At 35.1% G+C, this 23,395-nt stretch overlaps 1 protein-coding gene across 1 annotated transcript; it reads left to right on the top strand.

Annotated features, from left to right (window-relative positions):
• Positions 1–600: 600 nt before the first annotated feature.
• LOC131935213 (uncharacterized) lies at positions 601–5,247 on the top strand. Its single transcript, XM_059291587.1, has one exon. It carries the CDS (start codon positions 601–603, stop codon positions 5,245–5,247), a length of 4,647 nt encoding a protein of 1,548 aa, XP_059147570.1.
• Positions 5,248–23,395: the final 18,148 nt, after the last annotated feature.

Genomic DNA, 23,395 nt, shown 5'->3' on the forward strand with positions numbered 1-23,395 from the left:
CCCCCCCGCCCCAAACTTCATTTGTAGATACTTGATGCCATGTAAGATAATCGAGAAAATTGTTGTAGTGAAATTTTAGAAACGGGATCCTACTAATACATCTTTTTTAAAGCAACAACGTAAAATTTGATGATACTATTAAAAATGTTAACTTAATATAACTAAGAAGTAGGCTACATATGACACGGCGGTGTTCACGCGAGATTGGAGTCACATTATAGTTTAGACATCACACGCACGAACATATGAAATATATTACATTCAAATGACAAAAGCGAGATACGCGGTTAAATAAAATGTCGGGGGGGGGGGGGGGGGGGGAAGGGAGGCCTTAATAATAAAAACACCTTCTAGAATGCCATAATTTTTTTTAACTCGCCACACGAATATTTTTAAGCTCTTTAGTTTGTAAATCTAGAAAGTGAAAATCATTTCTCTAATGTGTCTGTCGGTCTATTTGTCCTTAATGCCTTAGTACACCATGCATCAAATCGCCGTACACTTCCGGATGGTGTTGAATACACTTACACGATTAATTTTAATAAGCACATTTTTTAATATGGATAGTGAATTTTTCCATTTATTTATTTTGCTACAGGTATGCCTCCCAAACGAAAATCTATTGGTCGATCTACATCAGAAACAAGAAAAAAAAGGGCAATGCGAGCTTCTGAAACAGACGAACAGCGAGAATCAAGATTGGAAACAGATCGATTACGTGCTGCTCAAGCCCGCTCAAATGAAACAGAAGAGCAACGTGAATCAAGATTGGAAACAGTTCGATTACGTGCTGCTCAAGCCCGCTCAAATGAAACGGACGAACAGCGAGAATCAAGATTGGAAACAGTTCAATTACGTGCTGCTCAAGCCCGCTCAAATGAAACAGAAGAGCAACGTGAATCAAGATTAGAATCCAATCGGGTAGGCACTGCTCAAGCCCGCACAAATGAAACAGAAGAGCAACATGAATCAAGATTAGAATCCAATCGGGTAGGCACTACTCAAGCCCGCTCAAATGAAACAGTAGATCAACGGAGAGAAAGACTGGGAACCAATCGAGAACGCAATTTTCAAACCAGACGGACACTGCATGCAGATCTGAACCTCTCTGCATTCAGTTATGATCCTGATTATGATTACAGTCTTCATCGAGGTGTCGCTATCGGAAAAATGGATAAAGTGTGCAAGTTTTGCCATGCGTTGAAATTTAAGAATGAAACGCCTGGAATGTGCTGCGCAAGTGGAAAAGTGAAACTACCAGAACTGCATTTACCACCCGAACCGTTATCAACTTTGGTATCAGGTGAAACAAGCCAGTCGAAACATTTCTTGGAAAACATACGTAGGTACAATTCATCTTTCCAGATGACGTCATTCGGTGCATCAGCAATCATTCGTGACAATTACATGCCAACCTTCAAAATTCAAGGCCAAATATATCATCGGGTTGGATCACTTTTACCACTGGAAGATGCAGATCACAAATTTCTCCAAATTTATTTTATGGGAAACCCTGCTGAGCAAGTTAAAAAGCGTTGTCAATTCAATACCAGTACTAACCAAGAAATAATAGCTGCTCTACAACCTATGTTTGATCAACACAATGAACTGGTTCGGCTATTCAGGACGGCGCTTGACCGAATGCCAGCTGATGAATATGCTGTTGTAATTAGAGCTGACAAAACACCAGTCGGCCAGCATGAAAGACAATATAATGCACCAACTTTAAATGAAGTCGCGATTGTCATAGCCGGCGAAGAGTTCAACTCGCGTGATATTATTCTTCATCGCAGAAATGGTAATGTTCAGCGAGTCTGTGAAACGCATCGGTCTTATGATGCTTTACAATACCCCATAATATTTTGGCAAGGAGAAGATGGGTATCATTTCAATATCAAAATGATAAATCCAGAAACAAATGAGGAGATAAATAAAAAAGTTAGTGCTATGAAGTACTATGCTTATAGACTGATGATTCGTGAAAATCAAGAGAATCACATTTTAAAATGTCGGCAACTGTTCCATCAGTACATTGTCGACATGTACGCTAAAATTGAGAGCGAACGACTTCTGTTTATTCGACTGAATCAAGCCAAACTGCGCTCAGAAGAGTACATCCATCTGCGTGATGCAATTACTACCGATACCAATCCCAATGATATTGGGAAAATGGTAATTTTGCCAGCTACATTCACAGGAAGCCCTCGGCACTTACACGAGTACGCGCAGGATGCGATGACCTATGTTCGCAACTACGGCCGTCCCGATCTATTCATCACGTTTACGTGCAATCGCAAGTGGGATGAAATCAAAGAACTTCTTTTACCTGGACAGTCACCTGCGGATCGTCATGACATCATCGCACGTGTTTTCAAACAAAAATTAAAATCTTTGATGGATTTCATCGTCAAGCATCATGTTTTTGGGGAGACACGCTGCTGGATGTATTCAATTGAATGGCAGAAAAGAGGCTTGCCTCATTCGCATATTTTGGTTTGGTTGTGTAACAAAATTACACCCGACAAAATTGACGAAATAATATCAGCAGAGATTCCCGATATCAACATCGATCCCGGTTTGTTTGAAGTTGTTTCAAACAACATGATCCATGGTCCATGTGGCGCGATCAACAACACTTCTCAGTGCATGAAGGATGGTAAGTGCACAAAACGATATCCAAGAGACTTACACGCAGAGACTATCACCGGAAATGATGGCTATCCAAAATACCGTCGACGAGCAACTGAGGATGGTGGCAACGTCATCGTTCTAAAATTGCACAACAATGACATTGATATTGATAATCGTTGGATTGTTCCATATTCACCGTTACTATCAAAGACGTTCAAAGCTCACATCAATGTAGAATATTGCAATTCAGTGAAATCTATCAAGTACATTTGCAAATATGTAAACAAAGGAAGTGATATGGCCGTTTTCGGAGTAGGAAATCCGTCTGCACCAATCGATGAAATTGAACGATTTCAATTGGGACGCTACATTAGTAGCAATGAAGCTGTTTGGCGAATTTTATCGTTTCCCATTCATGAACGCCATCCACCTGTTGTTCACTTGGCTGTGCATGTTAAAGATGGACAAAGTGTTTGCTTTACAATGGAAAACATACAAACTAAAGCATTGTCACCACCGCACACTACTTTAACTGCATTCTTTGTGTTGTGCAATGAAGATGAGTTCGCCCGAACGCTTCTTTACTCAGAAGTTCCAAAGTATTACACGTGGAATGGATCAGCGAAAAAGTTCCAACGACGAACACAGGGCAAACCCGTTGCAGGACATCACAATTTATATTCGTCTGACACGTTAGGCCGTCTCTATACCGTCCACCCAAATAATCAAGAATGTTTTTACTTGAGATTATTGTTAGTTAACGTACGTGGGCCCAGATCATTTCAAGAACTGAAAATAGTAAATGATGCAGAATGTGAGACCTATCGAGAAGCTTGCCAAAAACTACATCTTCTTGAAAACGATGCCCATTGGGACACAGCACTCGCTGATGCATCAAATACTGCTCAGCCACAACAAATGCGTACGTTGTTTGCAATAATATTGACAACATGTTTCCCATCCAATCCAAAAGATCTTTGGGAAAAATACAAAGATTGGATGAGTGAAGACATCTTACGTCGTTTGCAAAGCACGAATCCCAGTATGCAATTTACACCAATGGTGTATAATGAGGCGCTGCTTGCTATTGAGGATATATGTTTGTCAATCGCTAACAAAGGATTGGTGCAATTGGGAATGTGTGCACCAAATCGATCTGGAAATAACTCATATGATCGTGATTTGCAACGTGAAAACGACTTCGATGTCAATGATTTGGGTGCGTTTGTTGAAAGGAATCTACCAAAATTGGTTCCAGAACAACGTATTGTATATGACACAATCATGCAAGCAGTTACAAATCAAAGCGGAGGATTGTACTTTATAGATGCACCAGGAGGTACAGGCAAAACCTTTCTTATTTCAATCATTTTGGCAACGATAAGATCAAGAAATAAAATTGCCTTGGCAATTGCATCATCTGGAATTGCAGCAACACTTTTAGATGGTGGTCGAACAGCACATTCAGCCCTAAAATTACCGTTGAATTTGCATTCCATCGAGACGCCAACATGCAATATCACCAAAAATTCTGGAATGGGCAAGGTTCTCCAAACATGTGAGTTGATCATATGGGACGAATGCACTATGGCGCACAAAAAAGCACTGGAAGCTCTTGATCGCACACTTCAAGATTTAAGGAATAATGGGCAGCCTTTTGGCGGAGCACTCATTTTATTGTCGGGTGATTTTAGACAAACTCTGCCAGTTATACCACGTTCAACACCGGCTGATGAGCTTAATGCATGTCTCAAATCATCTGTTCTATGGAGACATGTAAAGAAATTAACCTTGAAAACCAACATGCGTGTTCAACTTCAAAATGATGCATCCGCCGAACGTTTCGCAAAACAATTGCTGGATATTGGGAATGGGAAGATGGCAGTTGACAGATCGTCACAATATATCGCCTTGCCAGAAAACTTTTGCAACATGACATCAAGTCAAGACGACTTAATTGAAAAGGTTTTCACAAATATCTCACAGAAGTTTGAAAACCATCAGTGGCTTAGTGAACGCGCCATATTAGCTGCTACAAACAGCGATGTCAACGACATGAATTTCACCATTCAAAAGAGAATACCAGGAGAAGAGACAACGTACAAGTCAATAGACACTGTGATAAATCAAGACGAAGTTGTCAGTTATCCGACAGAATTCTTAAATTCATTGGATTTGCCAGGTATGCCACCGCATATATTAAGTCTGAAACTTGGTGCGCCTATCATTCTCCTTAGAAATATAAATCCACCACGACTGTGCAACGGTACAAGACTTGCAGTCAAAAAAATGATGCACAATATCATTGAAGCAACTATTTTGACTGGAAAATTCAAGGGTGAGCATGTGTTGTTGCCACGTATTCCAATGATACCAACAGACATGCCGTTTGATTTTAAACGCTTACAATTTCCAGTACGCCTGGCTTTTGCCATGACAATAAATAAAGCGCAAGGCCAATCGCTGCAAGTATGTGGTTTAAACTTGCAGAACTCGTGTTTCTCACATGGGCAATTATATGTTGCTTGCTCACGTGTGGGAAAATCTTCTGATTTATACGTATACGTACCAGAAGACAAAACAAAAAACATTGTATATCCACAGGCGCTCGAATAAACACATTGGATTTAATGGTTTCAGCATTAAAACTAATCAATTGTAATCTGAATGTTAATCATATTTGTAAATAAAAGTGGTGAATATGTTTCGATGAAGTACACTGAATGTTCGGATGTTCATATTAAAATGCCATATACGCTTCAATTAATATGTTAAGTGAATGTTAATCATATTTCCATACTAGAATGATCAATATGTTATATTAAAAATGTACATTGAATGTTATACCGTTTTTTCATATAAAATTGATTTATACATTTTTGAAAATGTAAATTGAATGTACTTCCTTTTTAAAATGTTTGATAATTTTCATTTTCAATAAAAATGTAAATTTAATGGAACCATAACTTTCATAATGTGTTTCTTTAGTTTTTTTTTAAACTTTAAGACCGCAGCAACGCGCGGGACGGGCACGCTCGTATATATATATATATATATATATATATATATATATATATATATATATATATATGCTACCTAGTTTTTGTATTATTGCCCATACCAGGACATTATTGATACGATAATAGGCAATCAAACTCTAATATTGTTTCAAAAATACTTTCTATGTACAAGAACAACACCGCTATAGACTTACTGTCCTAATGTCATCTGTATGGGGTAAAATAACACTAACCTACTGAAAAACTAATGACTAGCTGCCTTATAAGACAAATAACTCTAAATACCAAGTAACCTAAAGTCAAATTAAAGACTAAATAGTCTTAAGAGCAACTTCGCTAAACACAATGGACTTAAAAACAAGCTAGACTTAAACACCAACATCGCTAAAGACCAACTTCGCTAAGTACTAATTTCGCTAAACACGAAAGGGCCTACAGACCAACTTCACTAAAGACCGACTAGATTAAAAGACCAACTTTTGCTAAAGACCAATTTCGTTAAACACAATGGACCTAAAGACCACCCAGACTAAAAGACCAACTTCGCTAGAGACAAACCTGTCCAAAGACAAACTAGACTAAAAACCAACAATCCTAAAGATAAACTAGCAAAAATACACAGTCGTTTAAATACCAAATATCCCGAAGAAATACTAGCTTACAAAGCAGCTATACAAATTAACCAATGATGAAAAAACCACTGTCAGGAAAACCAGAACACGAAACAATACTAGATCACATGATACTCAGGACAAACGGGATTCACATTAATCAATTTTATTTTTTAACAATTTGCTAAATGGTATTTGCCTCGGGGACAATGGAAAACCATCAAGTAGAAAATAGTTTTACCATAACGCTTTATAAACTTAGTAATTTGTCACTTTACACGTTATACCACCTTTTCCTAAATATCTCGTTTATGAGTAGGCCTATACAATTGAACCCAATTTTTTTTTTATTTAGGGGAGATAACTCCCGGTTTATTTTTAATAAAATACAACATGTAAACAAAAAATAGATAACAACTTAACAGAACAATCACAGAATACTATCTGTATTCATATATATCGTTGTTTTTAGCAGACTGCAAGCTAGCTTTTCTTCTTTGTCTTTCTATTTCTATCAGAGCAAACAGTTGTTATCGTGGCCTGTCAGTCTCTTGTTGCAATCTTGTTTGCCAGTATCAATGTAATGTCTGTACAGCTTTTTCAAATAAGTTTTGCAATTATTTATTGTCATCTATAGATTTTATTTTTACGTATAAGCCAAATATCACGAGGAGGATGTGATGGTTCTTTCGGGGGTTGTCTACTACTTTTTTCTCATGATAATTTAGTGATTTTTTTTTATTCATTCGCATATATTCGCAATAACCTTAAGATCGATTTCTTTCTTTAACAGGATTAAAATACTTCAAATATTCTTTCTTGATTCTGTGGATATTAACTGAAATATATTTGATAACGAAGAACCTTTTTTAATTTCTCGTATACAGAGTAGGCCTATAGAAAAAGTATTATAATCGTGCCGAAAAAAAATTAAAATCGAGATGTTTCCAAATCTCGACGTTTTACACCTCCCGGTGTAGTTTTGCAATCTTGCCCGTATGTCTGTGTGTGTATGTGTGTATGTATGTGAACACCATAACTTGAGTACCGTTACAGCTAGGTTGATGAAATTTCATATATAAGTATTATATCAAATTTGTAGTTATGTTTCAACTTTTCAGCGACTTCCGGTAGTCGCAATTAATTTAAAAATGGATTGGGTCGATTCTTTCTGTGCGTTTCAGAATCATAAATTCTCCGACTTCTTTCATAGGCCAGGCAACATCTTATAGGAAATGGTTTCTCATATCTTTCTTTTCTTTTGACATCAGAGAGAAAATTTCCCTTCTCAGAATGTTATCAAAAAGTCGGTATGCTGGTTTTATGTCATTACTTTTTACAAGTACAGTTCTAGCTATGAAGCGCAAATGATTTGATGTCATTTTTTAAAATATTTCTTAGGCATAGTTCAGATGGGGAAGGTTGAAGAAAATGACAGTTATCTGAGTAAGAACCTAGTTTTTTAAATTTTTTTAATACTTTTATTTGCCATAAAACAAAATACAACATACTTACAGTAACATAATTTACATTTCATTAAATAAATAATTAGTTAGATACAAGAAAAAAAAGCAGTTTGTACAAGCCTTTTCCCTTTTATATATCTAGTATATAATTTTTTTTTTATTTTTTTTTAAATTTATACTTTTATTTTCAATTTAAAACAATTACAGCAACATCAAATTCTTTACATGATTTCGGACATCAAATGAAAACGAAAGGATTTTACAAATGTTTGTAATGAATATTTGCATGATGTCATATATGTGATTATACAAAATTGAAAGGAATAACAGTAAATGCATGCGGCAATTTAGGCAATCTATAGTAATTGAATAAGATTGTAAACTTTCATTGATTAAGAAATTAAGAATTTAATACAGCTAATGGTTTTTGGTTAAAACTGAACTAAAATTATAATATTGAAATATTTTACATTTAAAAATTATTTAAATATTTTTGCACAAAATTAATAATTATATATAACATTTTACTAAAATATATTATTTTATTTAACTAAATTAATCATTATTTCTAACGACTTGTTAGAACAAAAAAAAATGTTTGTTTTTCCATTTAGGTAATTAAAAACATAAATGGGAAGTAACTAGAACAATTTATTAACCACTCCTACATATTTTGCTTGCTTGCACTGCTCCTAACGATACTGAACAATAATGAAATAATTACGATATTAATTATTTGATCATGAGATTTGAATGCAGTCCTACATATACATTTTATTTTATTTTTATGCATTAGGTGTGTTTATTTACATAAAAAAAGTGTACAATAATTAATGTTGCTGAGCAAATACTACAAGTGGTTGTCATTATAATAATTTAATGTCTGTGCAACTTGCTCAAATAAGTTTTGCAATAAAATATATTCATCTACATATTTTACTTGTACGTATAAGACAAATAGGCCAAACAGGAGTAGGATTTGATGGTACATTCGGGGGTTGTTTGTCTACTACTTTTTACTTTCTCGTATATACGAAATATAGAGAAAGTATTGTAATCGTGCCAAAAAAAATTGAGATTTTTACAAATCTCGACGTTTTACACCTCACTGATACGGAAAAAACATAATTTTGCAATCTTGTCTGTATGTCTGTGTGTCTGTGTGTGTGTCTGTGTGTGTGTAAACACGATAACTTGAGTACCGTTACAGCTAGGTTAATGAAATTTCATATATAAGTATTTTATCAAAATCGTAAATCCGTATCAACTTTGAGCGATTTCCGATAACCGGAAGTGGTACTTTTTCTACTTTGAATTTTTCAAAAGCCTATACCTTGAGTACTATTTCAGATAGATAAATGAAATTTCACATGTAAGTAAAAGATCTAATTCTCTACCTTCTGTCAATTGAGTAATTTCTGTTGACCGGAAGTACTAATTTACGCTTTTTCCGATTTATCAAAAAATGCATGTAAATTTATAAAGTACTAATAATATTGCGCTTTATTATGCTCATTTCATTTAGCGTTCACTTGGTGTGCAACTCTTTTTTTCTACGAGATTTTATTCTATTTTAAAAACTTTAAGTATTTAAAATGGAGTTCCCATCCCCTGTTGTTTTATATACGAATATTCGAGAAATTTTAGGGGAGATCACTCCCGGTTTATTTCTCCTTATTATTAGTGATTTTTTAAATGTATTCGCATATGTATACATACAAAAAAAAAACAACAGCAGCAAAATGGTCTTAAGATCGATTTCTTATCTTTAACAAGATTAAAATACTTCAAATATTCTTCTGGATGCTTTGGAAATTAAATGTAATTGATAACTAACAACCTTTTTTTTTATTTTTTTTTTTTACTTAATTATTATCTAGCACTATGAAGAATCAGACGATTTATATTTCTACATCTTACTATGACCGAACGCTCCTTATAAATTCCTAAAATTGATTTCTTTGTTGAGTTTATTTCGAGCCATAATCTTAAAAAAAAAAGAAAAAGAAAAAAAAAATCTCAATTGTTACTTGGTTTAGACCAACTTTTCAGGAATCGATTTTTAACTACGTCGGCTATTATTAAATCGGGCTTAATTTCCTGCTTGAGATAAAAAAAAAATGTTGGGCGATACATTAAAATGAATTATGTCTTTTCACGTCAGACATAGGCAGTTCTCTGCGGTTGAGAGTCAAGGGCGAAAGTTATATTAGACACAGTAACCGAGGGGTGTTTGAACCAAAGCTATCGTTATAGGTTGTTTAGTTGACACAAAGCGCGAATATTGTTACAGGTCATTTAGTTGAGACAAGTGGCGAATATTGTTATTGGTCATTTAGTTGACATAAGTTGTGATCATTGTTATAGGCTGTGTAGTTGACATAAATGGCGATCATTGTCATAGGTTGTGTAGTTCAGACAAGTAGCGAATATTGTTATAGGTAATTTAGTTGACACGTAGCGAATATTGTTATAGGTCATTTATTTGAGACAAGTGGCGAATATTGTTAAAGGCTATTTAGTTGACATAAGTTATGATCATTGTTATAGGTCAGTTAACTGACACAGGTGGCGAAAATTGTTACAGGTCATTTAGTTGACATAAATAAGGAACATTGTTATAGCGAATTTCACAAATCTGATGCAGAACATTACGCAGTTATCCCATTTGAAAAAAAATCTAAAATCAACCATTTAGCGAACACAGCAGCCCATTGAAGATACAATTGCGTAAAACACACATCGCTATGTTTTACTAAATCTATCGTAATGTTTATCACCGTGTCGATATATAAAAAAAAAACTGAATACAATTTTACAACACATTTATTGAATTCAAGATAATATATACAATTCCAAAAAGAAAAACAAGATCGGCATAGAAAAACGCTATAGGGATAATCAATATGTTAATCTCAATAATTGGAGGAAGATGATATGGGTTATTGACATAATGGGTTGACTATTTGAGATAAGCAGTTGATCTACACGCGTAATCTAAGCTTGTTCTCTAGTAGTCTGGATTCTTTTATTACAACTAATATACTTCCATTAAGGGGGGAGGCTCCGGTAAAAAAAAACTTAACTAAAACAATAATTATTTAATGACCTCGTTAACTGACTCATTGCAACATTTCTTATTCATCTAGTAGGCCTATATTCTCATTCTGTATCATTTAGTATTATAACTATCTAATAATATTTCTTTAAACCAAATCTGTGAATTCTATGTTATTGCTATTGTTTACTACTCCGTTGCTTTTTATTACAATGTTAATGTTAATGTTTTTTTTTAAATTTAATTTAAATGGCCGATGTGAAAAGAATGTCTCCGTGCCTACTACTATTACCGTTATTGAAAAAAAAATGCATTGTCACAAAAATAAATTCCTAACTTTTAAAGTAATCGCAACGTGACAAATGAGTCATGTTTTCTAAATGTTACGATATGTCAGATTGGTGGAATAATCGCCATATTTTTATACTACGGGGGTAAAGTGCCTCAGGTGTCATGGCGTTGATGAGTGATTTGGTGTTGCGAAATTTTAATGTACATGTATAAACCGGTTTCAACCCCCACTGGGTCATAGTTCGTACACAATGTTTTCAAAATATTGATTCGAAATTTTTTTAAACTTTCTGATGTTACGGTACAAGCAACTACGTCAATAGTCACGGATGTTTGGGTAAAGTAATTAGTATCGATATCACTTGTTGAAGGTAGAATCGATCCGACCTCACGGCACTGTTATGTTCTTCGTTAGAAGATTGTGTCACATTTATCTTGAAATGTTCATATTGAGAGCAGGCAGTCAAAGTGAACCAGGTATCGAATCTATGTGTTGGTACAAGCGAACTTAGATCGATTCTCATCTTGACACTGCTGGAAGAGGTGGGGCAAAAACGGCAAGGCTGAATGATTACAAAATTAGATGTTCTCCGCTCCCCGACCCTTTTTTAAACATGACGGTCCATGCAGTGTTTCTTCCAGACTTTTTTCTCCGGGGGGAGCACTTGAAATTTTCGGGGGGGGGGGGGGGCGGTAGACTTTCTTCGGGGGGGGGGGGGGGCGGACACTGTTAAAAGTATATATTTTCTATATAAATTATATAACTTTCATTTCGTTCGGGAAGGGGGGGCGGTAAAAAAATTTTGGGGGGGCTTAGCCACCCCCCCCCCCGAAGAGATGCCTGGAAGAAACTCTGGGTCCATGGGGCAACTGAAGTAGAGTTTACTTGTTTCTGTGACTTTGGCATATGAAATAGTATCGTAGACAGTACTATGTCCAGCCGCCTTTACTTTCCCTAACTTAAGTTAGTTACGCATCAGATTATGGTGTGATGAAGGTCGTTTTACTGTCTTGAACCTAGACTTGAACACGAGACTTTCGGCTAGAAGTCGCCAGGCCACGCCGTCCCATACCGAGCCTGTGTGCTGGCTTCAAATCATGCCGATGCTTGAATTTAAAATCAGCTTTGTTGAGTACCTCGCGTTCAATTTTCAATGATGCCCACTTCACTACCTGTGCTGAATCTAAATTAGCACTACATCGCTATGTCTTTGAACTGAAAAGCATGGCTAATGTTCTCAAAGTAATTGGATCGAAAAACTTAAAGCAGTAGTTTTAATGAATAATCAATATTTCATTTCTCATCAAAGAAATATTGATCAGGCTATAGAATACTCTAGATTTTATTACAAGCGACGGTCTTCTGGGGACGATGTAATGAACGCCGATTTATGCCTCTAAGGTAATTAAGTAAGATAATTACCGTGTAAAAATATATCGTAATTCAACACATTAATATAATTAGTTTGTTTCCATTAATATTTTATTCATAATAATAATAATTATAATAAAAAAATGCTTGCTAAATGAAGTAATTTTAAGTTTGAATCTTTAGGCAAGGAAAAGGTTTAACGTGGCATTTAGAACTATCGCAAGGTGATTCTTCTTCTTCTTCGTTCTTAATTATAAAGATGGGCGTAATTAACACAATACACTTAAGTATAAAGCTTTAATAATATTTATCGCAATATGCCTGTTGGCGGCAGTTGTTTGATTTTGAATTTCCGTCTACTAGATGACCCCCATCTACCAAGCTTCGTCTGCCAGTGTTTCGATCTCGGGACTCTCGGTTTAGCAGCCATAAGCTTTACTAATCCCCGACCACGTCGACCCCGCTTACGGATTCAGAGTTTAGCATTTGAAAAGGGGGCGAAATAGTTAAACTACCATGTAAATAAAAACGACAAGGAATATATTCGTGAAATAGTTTGAGCCTTTTGCATAAGCTTCCAGGATATTATCACCCCCCTCTCCAGTGTTTCTTCCAGACTTTTTTCTCCCGGGGGGGGGGGGGCACTTGAAATTTTCGGGGGGGGGGCGGTAGACTTTCTTCGGGGGGGGGGGGGGCGGACACTGTTAAAAGTATATATTTTCTATATAAATTATATAAATTTCATTTCGTTCGGGGGGGGGGGGGGGCGGTAAAAAAAATTCGGGGGGGGGGGATGCCTGGAAGAAACTCTGCCCCTCTCCAACTTTGAGCACTAGCCGCCCAACCTTGTCTACACCACTTAATTAAACCTTTTAAATTTAGCAATTTGAATACGGGTCGAAGTCTTTAAACTACCGTGCAAATAAACACGGCCAGGAATTTATTCGTAAAGTAGTCGGAACCTCTTGCATTACCTCCCAGAAAAATTACTCCTCCCCCCCTGACAATAATGCCCCCCCCCCCCCCACCACACACACACACACCAGGTCATACGCAGCCTGTCTTGTTAACTCCAAACAATTCCATTCAACAAAAGTGCAACTAAGCTTCAGGGTATAATGTGGACGAGGAAAAGTTCTGGATTTTTTTTCTTTTAGTCGTCCTAAATAAGGTTTACAAAATTGTTTTACGCACTTTATCATTCGTCTCACAGTTTGCTTCAATCGTGCTTCATGCTGAGACTGGACTTCTAGCTGAGTTTAACCGGACTTCCGGCTGAGTTTTACATCGGTGATAAAAATGTAACGGTGTAAAAATTCTCACATGGATGTAGACTCTAGTCTTGTTGAACTAGACAAGTGCCAGAACACGAGCATGGAACTAGAACACATTTATTGATTTCGTTAGTTTTTGTAGATACACCGAGGTGTGGAATAAGTGTATAAACAAAACCGTAAATGGAAAAGACCAAAAAGCAGGTTTAGGCTCAGAACAGTGTTTTTTAAGACTTTTTTCTCCGGGGGAGGGGGGGAGACACTTGATATTTTTCAGTGGGGGAGGGGTGCTTAATTTTCCAGGGGAGGGTGGGGGCCTGGAAGAAACTCTGTAGATCTAGGGTAGTTTGAAGTCTAATCGTAGAGGACAATTCACCGAATACTTCTGAGGGAACGAAGATTGTGTAGAAGCCCCCCTCCCCCCCCAGCACTTCATTATCTAAAGGACTGCATGGATAGCGAGGGCATGGGATGGTATAGTGTTTATTCCTCATCTTGTGACGTAATAACCTGTACCCGAACTTTAACAAAAAAAATAGCATTGTTTTGAAATTGTACCTACCGAGTACAGAGAAAAGGGAGATAATATTAGGCTATTTTATTTTTATTCATACTGAAGGCTTAACCGTACTCATGTTCTAGCTCATTGCCAGTCCTACCAATGCATCTCTACGTAGCCCATATCTGATCTTATTAATGGTCACACGCCTTCTTTTGTGTGAAACAGTTTGTGTGTCTTGATACATGTATAATAAAAATTTGTTTAGACGATTTTTCGTTTTAGATTCTCATTAGCAAATTATTATGGTATACTTCTGTAAAGAATATTGTGAATATTATGCTTTGTAAGTTTAAAAAAAAATGTCGGCGATTTCGGCCAAGCTTAGTAAAATATTCGTGTCAGCTTCAGATATAGACATCAGAAAGACTGAAATCCCTCCTAATGTTGTAAGGGAATACTCGTATGGTACAATACAGGGATATAGGCTTCTAGTGTTAGAGAAATCGATGATTACTTACCTTAAAGTTACACGAGACGGTATCATCTTTTGGTTCGTTTTCTGTCTTATATTTTTACCATTGCCTACTGAGTTTCAATGCAGATTCTTGTGATGTTTGGTTTTAAAATAAGATGACCAATAACTTGTTAGCTTTACGGTGATGCAGGTTCAAGCAAAGCTTGAGAGACATCCAGCGTTTCTCTCACTAGTGTAAACGACAATGGTCTCAAGCACTGGGTACGAACCCGGGACTTTTGAGTCAACACCAGCGAGCGTTCTACCGCTAGACCACACTACTCCCATACTGAAGGTGAACACATGTGAAACACATTCTAACAAACACATTAATAAAGCATAATAAAGATTATATAAAAAATAAAATATAAATAAACCATGATTCACTAGCTACTAAAATTACCAAAATAAAAATGAAAAAAAAATGCCACCCACTAAGTTAAAAACGTACCTTAGCTGGAACCCACTTTTGGTCATCTTGACGCGGTTGTATCACAAAAACAGAAAACTTTATCTTCTATCATAATAATAGAAAACTTGATCCGCTATCATAATAATAGAAATCTCGATGCTTAATCACAATAATGTAAAACTTGATCTTTTATCACAAAAATAGAAAACTTGATCTTTTATCACAAAAATAGAAAACTTGATGTTTTATCACAAGAGTCACTGAATTCTTAATTCTACTAACACCAAACTAATTTATTTTCCCTGTGTATAACATTTTCAATTTAAAAAGAAAAATTAGTTGCTAATTTTAATTTTAAACACACTGTTAATTAAGAGCTTGGTAAACTAGAAATTAATATCCCTGCTGTGTTGTTTTCGTTTTTACCGCACCGATTTGTGTGCCGGTATTGTTCGGTTTTGTTTTGTTTAAAGCAAACTAAAGAGAACATTTAAAATTGCCAACACAAAAATAAATACAAGGAGACGCGTCATGTGATGGCGTGGCGTCTCGCGTCTGCTGTTTCACCGTCTGCCGCGGTAGGACGGTTCGATACTGCTGTCACCAGAACGATACCGGGTCGATACAAGGAACGGCGTGAGGATAATGTCAAGAAATTAACAAGTCAATACTTAAAGAGCGTTACTAACGCGATACCGTGATAATTACAAGACGATACTCGAAGAATAATAAGTTAAAGATAGGACGATACTTGGAACATAATATAATAAAGTCAGGACGTTACTTGTAGAATACTAAGTTAATATTAGAACGATACTATAAACATGCGGTGTTAATATTAGGCCAAAACTAGGAGAATACTAAATTAATATTAAGACTATCCTTAGAACATTTTAAGTTAATATTAGGACTAAATTAGGAGAATACCCTACTGATATTAAGACTATACTAGAAAAATACCAATATAATATTAAGGCGATACCACAACGCTATTATGTTAAAATTAGGACGATACTAGGACATTACCAAGTTGATATTAGAACGATACCAATACAATGACAGACCAAAAACGTCCACATGATGACACGGTCACCGGGACGATACCGTATCGTATGGTGACGATACCAGGTCAACTTCACAATACAACCACAATACCATGTCATCCTTAGCAAGGCCATGCTACTATGCTAATCACATGTCGGGTCTACTTTCAAGGCCGCTAGATTATAATTAAGTGTCGACGCTGGGCAGTATGCAGACGAAAGACAAGACGTAATATCATCGGCTGTAACAATAAAATGGCTTCCTGGTTCGAATTGCGAACATGGACAAGGCCTGATTTAGAGGTGGTGTTTTTTTTTTCGAAATGCACACAGCGTTGTTTTATTGTCCCAAAATATGTTAGAAACATGTTTAGCTACAAACGAAATTATTGTGACACGAATCTGTTGAAATTTTTATAAATTGTAGCCGCTAGTCATGTTGGCGTGAGTTGATGAATACCCGTGTGTTTGATTAGGAATACATTTGTTTATGTGGAATAGGTTAAAAAGACTCGGCAAGATATATATATATATATATATATATATATATATATATATATATATATATATATATATATACATATATATATATATATATATATATATATATATATATATATATATATATATATATATATATATATATGGGTGCTAGTCTGAGTGTGTGTGTTTATTTTGGTAGTAATATGCGAACATTATACCTGGTGTGTAAAAGTTGCCGCTATGCCAACCTACGCCAACCTCCTCATGCTTTCTGCGGACCTTCACAAAACTGGACATCACTATACTCCCCCCCCCCATCTCTGCTACCTCGTTTGGACGTAATAAATGGATGTTCCAAAGGGATCGGGAGATTGGGTCTAAGAACAGGGATTCATTTGGGGTTGCGAGACTCTATGCGGGGTGGTGGGGGAGGGGGTGGTGGGTGGGCATTATGCTATAGTATCTAGTGTTGTGCAATGCAAACGATAGAGATAAACGTTTTAAAAAACTACATAACTGGAGATCACGCTAACCATGTCGCTGTAGCTTTTTTTGCTTGTCTTTAAAAATTACAAAAAATAAAAATGTTGCTTTAAAACTTTGCAAATGCATACACATTTTAGCCATAGAAATATAATATTTCAGAAATAATTTTATAAATTAAAATATTCTATAAATAATCACGTTAAGTTTTAAATTAATTGAGAGTTAAAATAAATTGATTTTTTTTTTAAATTTACATGATCCAAATTTGCATTGTCTCCCTTACAGAATAAATAAATAAATAAAAACTCTATCCCATACATATAATAAAACAATGGTATGTTTTGTCTTAATATAAATTGTAGTTCTCTAACAACGGATTTCGTCTAAATTAGATTGGTTAATTAAGATGACACCACGGAAGCGCTGTTAGTGTAAGGTGTATGTACATTTTTTAATTGAATCACAGTTCTACTATGTTTGTCAACCAATGATCACAAGTCTACCTGCCTTGGTAAGTTTTCACATTTTAAACACACATTTTAATATTAACAACGTTTACACATGCTTTTTAATTTAATATCATTAAATGAAACGTATTGTTTCTGTTTATACAATTTACACTTATACAATTCCATACTATTGCAATAGCATTTATAATGTGGTGGGGTAAACGTTACAAATCGAAACACGAACTGTTAAATTTCAAAATACCTGGTTTAATATTAGAACACAAGTATTGTAGTCTCCCTTATACAATGTTAAAACAAACAAAAAAAGCACTAAAAAAAAGAAAAACAAACATTTTTTCTTTAAAACAACATGTAGGCCTACATGAGAGCTAAGTACGAATTTGTGTTACTGTTTGTCTTTTTGTTCAGTCCAATAACTTAATTATTACAACGCAAGCTAGGATCCCGTTGTGAATAGGAGAACCAAACACAATCAAAACAGCATAGAAGACGTTTAACTATCATTAACTCATCTTCACTTAATTACTTCCCATGCTTTTTCCAAACAAAGGACGGGAGACAACTAACAGACACAAAAACCGACTAATAGCTAAATAAACACATAAAAAAATACATATATTGTATTTTAGTTATTTTGACGATATATTAAATTATTATTAAATGTATAAACTTAATAAATTGATCTTTAATTTTAAATTAATTATTATTCTACATATATAAAATAGAAACGTTGCGCATCTTTTAAGTTGATTTCAAAAACTTACAAACTATTAAGTTTAAACAATGTTAGGTTAACAGTTCTCAAATTTGGCTAATTTTAATTTATTTTTAAATAACTGGCTGTTTTGTATATGATGTTTAAACGTCTACTTTAGAATATTATGAGCGAAAAAGATATTTGATTGAGGCTGTTAAATTCTGACAAATTCAGATAATGATAAATAGAATGTGTCTTCTAACTCATGAAAAGAACAGTGATACGATTTAAGTTAATGCTAACCAAAAGACATCGGTTGTTTTTCACATAAGTCAAGCTACTTGGATAGTTGAGAGGGGGTGGGGTGGGATATTATATAGGGTCATCAGGTGACTGCCTGTTCTGTGATTCGAATATTGACCCGTGCTTAAACACGACAATACGATTAAAAAGACTCAGGTGTTCACTCGACCACAATGTATCAATACCATGCCATATCGAATAATCGTAAATACAATGCGCGTTATTAACAATTCAATAAAAATAAAACATATAATACATCCAACACACGATATACCCAACTAACAGAATGTCCTAATTCAAATATGCATGCCAAACTTACATTATACAAAACTCACAATTTAACAAACTCAAAAGTATTCCCAACTCATATATCCACTTAACAATCAACATTGAGACTATACAATTACAACAGTGTGCTGTTTTTACATTTAACCTAATCTACGGAAACACGGCGAACCACGCCTAAAAATGTATTACACAGGTAAGCAATTGTAGTCAATACTAGACTAACCGTTATCTAGTTAGATCACTGTGGGTTTCGGGGATAATCCATAAATGACGTCTGTCACTTATCATCACAAAATAACCAGACCTCACATTTAAAAACACCGATTTCGGCTGAGCATTGGTCTGACCACACTATCTCTTCATATACTGACGTCACATGTGACCTTTTAAAAGTTCTATTAATTTTAATGACACTTACTTTAAAATTTAGCCTTCATTCTACAAAGCAAATTTTAAAATGCTTTTCTGGCATATCTAGCCCTGGCCACCTATAGCATGTTTAAATAATGTGAACACCCGCCATTTTGCTCGTGGTAAACATGGCCTAAAAATAGTCGGAAGTCTTGCGTCCGGTTCGGACGCCATATTGTTGTTAGTAGCCGACCACGCCTCCATATCAAACCCCTTCCTCAAAATTACATTAAACAAATGTTTATTGTGGGGGTTTTAATGTTTTTTTTTCTTCTTAAATCTTAAATATACTCGATATTCTTAACAATGCACATTACAAGTTAAAATTCATTTTCTACATTTTACTGCAAAAAACGTTGTTTTCCATTATTTTCTTTACATTGTCACAAAACCTTCCTCTTCTACCCCCGTCCCCTCTCCAGATATGTCGTCATGTTTAGACGATCCCTTATATATCTTATACTCTGTTGTAAGCGAACAATGCATATGGTTCAACACAGTATGCGCTCTACTTTTAATAGTGAAACAATACATTACACATTGCCAAGTAAAGGATGGCAATGTACATAATTCTTGGTAATTTGAAGAAAATGTTCTATTCTAAAATAAAATGGGATATAAACATGTATTGTTTATTGAAGTGAATTTTTTTTTTTTTTTGATTGAAGTGAATAATGATAATAGTCCAAAACATTGCAAGTAGGCAAGGAATGTTGAATAAACGATATCTTCGCTTGTCTTTCAAACGAGTAAAACACAATGCTGTTGCATTTGTGTTTGCAATAACAGTAATATTTTAAACACAGAACAAAGGCACATCCACAATTCTTTTACATTGTATTTGAAACACTTATATTACGTCTTTTGTCCAATCTTACAAATGATTTTTATTTTTTTATTTTTTTAAAGTTGATTTATCAAAAAGATTTATATTAATAGAGAATTACTTCCCTTGTATAATAACCAAACAAGAAAATCAATATTGGTAAATAACTTTCAGCATCGGAAAAATGAAAAACAATTTAAAAAAATATATGCAACATTGTATTGAATACTATGGATACATTTAACATTAACTAATAAAGAAATTATATTACTATGTGTGATACGTGGGCGTAAAGAGATGGTCAAATGTAGCTCAATTTAAAGTTGTGCGTGTGTTAAATATGGTAGGTATTATGTTGATACACTCATGAATCAAGTTATTGAAACTGTCATTTAAATTAGTGGCCGGAGTAGTCGAGTTACTTATTGCACCGATTCTCTTCTCGACATTTTGACTAAGATCAAAGTGTTCTATCTGTTATGGGTTATGTACGCAGTCAGGTAACCCATCTGAGTTGGGTGGACTTAAGGACGTTCTAAAAACTCGACTACGGGACCAAACATTAAGACCTCCAGATGACCAATCGTGAGATATAAAGTTCTAAAATATATGTTGTATGTAAAATGTTGTGTTACTGACTGGATACTAGACTTGACTTTAGCGTCACGCATGCACACAATTTGATAGTGCATGACATAATTCTTGCTAAACGTTGATACTTATTATAAAATATACCAACAATTAATAACACATTGCTACCAATGTAACGACAACGTCAAACATAAATTAAACATACTTGTCTACGTGTTTTTATTTAGTTTAAAATATGTATAATATTTTCTTAAAAAATAGTAGTGTTTAAAAAAACAGTTCGCAATAAAACAATTGAACGTGTAAGCGCCAATATATTTATACTAGGCATTCTTCCCAGCTTAGCTTAGGCTTTCGAAAACATTGAGAATTTGAATGCTTAATTAATTCGCCCGAGGGTCGGTCTACGACCTCAGGAGTTATAAAGAGGTTCCTACGTGGACATTTTTTTCGATTTATAGCTCATATAAGGCGCCGGTCTGTCAGGGTCAGTTTTGACCCCCTTATCGTAGACTTTTCGGCCAACCGGCCCCCGTGTTCTGTCGCCCCAAGGCAATATCATGCCAAATTTGAAGCGCCTGCGGCGCCAAGAAGTGCGCTATCGGGCACCCGACAACTTTGCTTTATATATTATAGAGATTAGCAAATTGCATAGATAAACAAAGATTTCAATAAAGTAATTAAGGCCTGAAATACTTTAGTATAGAAATGTACTATTTGAATAGATTATAGATCTAGGTAGGGTCTACATCTGTGTAAGTCTAGTTTTTTTCCGTAGATCTAGATCATCTAGATCTAGATCTAGAGATTCTAGATCTAGATGATCTAGAATCTCTAGATCTAGATCAGTGGTTCCCAACCTTTTTCGAGTGGCGACCCCCTTTTATAAAAATTAAGTGACCCGCGACCCCCATAGAATTAAAAAGCCGAAATTAGTATGGAAAATAATAAGCACTAAAATAAGAGTTTCTAGTAGACTTTCAATATGAACTACTCTTGATAACTGTTTTAATACCATGAGTAAAATTGCATACTATTCACTAAACATTCGCGGTTAATTTTTTTTTAAGTATTTTTTGTTAACGCCAACCTATGTCATTATCATTATCCTAATTGTGTTTTTAATCGAAAAATAGTGTTCAAAATAAAATTATATTCTCTAAAAGTCAATCAATTTTACGTTTGGATATAAATGGTTAATACTACACCAAAATTGTGTCTGAAGTTTTTCATCTTACGCGGAATCATTCTACAAATCAAAGAATTCATCTTGTAATTCATCGGGAATGCTGGCAACATCAAGGGAAGAAGAGAATGGGTAATGCGTCAATGCAGATTCTTTTTTTTTTCAGCTCAGAGAAATAGCGATGCAGTTCGTTTTCAATTACATTCAAGATGCCCAGAAATTTCTTCTTTCAAAATTTTAATTGTCTCACAATTAGATTCATCTACCACACTGCAGTGTTTCCCAAATTTACAATATTTCCAAGATTTATTTTCTTCGCCGATTTTGCAGCTTTGATAAAAATGCCCCGAGATTATCATGGAAAGTGATAATATTCGTTCATTTTCCCTGAAGCTTCAGGTTAAGCTTATGTTGATGTTCGAACACATCTGCTAGGTATGATACTCTCTCCAACCATTCTATGTCGTTTTAAGTATACCAAAAGGTCTTGTTTCCTTTGCATTTCCAAGAACAATTTGATTTCAGATTTCAATTCAAAAACACAATTTACAACATTTGGTTTGACAGCCAGCGTACTGTAGTGTAGAAGAGCAGAACTTCGTGATCTATATTAATGTTTTTGCTCAGTTCTTTGAAGGCTCCAGATTTTATATAATTTACGACTTATACTAGCAATGGAGTCTTGATGGCGATTGGTGAGGGCAGTGGTTAGGGAGCTAAATCTTTTCTGCTTTCTGAAAGCCTGATTTTGACCTAAACATAGATGGTGCACCATCCGTACAAACCATCACAGCCGTTTTAACCCATTTTAGTAATCAAATTTAAAAAAAAAACGTTTTTATTTTCTCCATGCTATCTTCACAAAAGAGCAAGTCTTCTTTGCTATCCTCTGAATGAATATAGACAAAGACCAGCAACTGCGAACACGAACTCGCGTCTGTTGATTTATCAACTTGAAAAGCAAACAATGGTGAAAGCTTAATTTCAATAAAATGTGTTATTTAACATCTACGGACATGTAAGAATTAACTTCACCATCTTCAACATGCAGGGTTTGATGAGATGTTCTCCTATTGTGTTTTTTTTTTTTGCTTGGCATTTTCTGTGGCGACTTCATGTGATGCTTGCACTAATGCTGTGTTTCCTTGGTGAAAACTTCCTGGTCGATCAAGTTTGCAACTAGCTTCATTCCGACGAAAGAACTGCATATCGTTTTTGGTGTGTTTCGAAGGACTCGTGTCAAATGACGTTTTAGTTTTGAAGATTTCATAAACTCTTGACTGAGAACAACTTTGTACAGTACGCTTTGCTTCTTCCAGTGATGTTAGTAAAGCCGAATTCCAAAAATTCTTCTAAATATTTATGTTTTGTTTCAAATTACTAAGTTTTAGTATACCAGTTGGCGACCCCCCAGAAAGCCCTTCGCGACCCCCAGGGGGGTCGCGACCCCCAGGTTGGGA

The sequence above is a fragment of the Physella acuta genome, unplaced genomic scaffold (genome assembly GCF_028476545.2).
Source record: "Physella acuta isolate Inbredline_101_S28 unplaced genomic scaffold, ASM2847654v3 ptg000138l, whole genome shotgun sequence".
Taxonomy (NCBI): domain Eukaryota; kingdom Metazoa; phylum Mollusca; class Gastropoda; family Physidae; genus Physella; species Physella acuta.

Coding starts and splice junctions, on each gene's coding strand:
- LOC131935213 (XM_059291587.1), top strand. CDS start 601: ATGCCTCCCAAACGAAAATCTATTGGTCGATCTACATCAGAAACAAGA.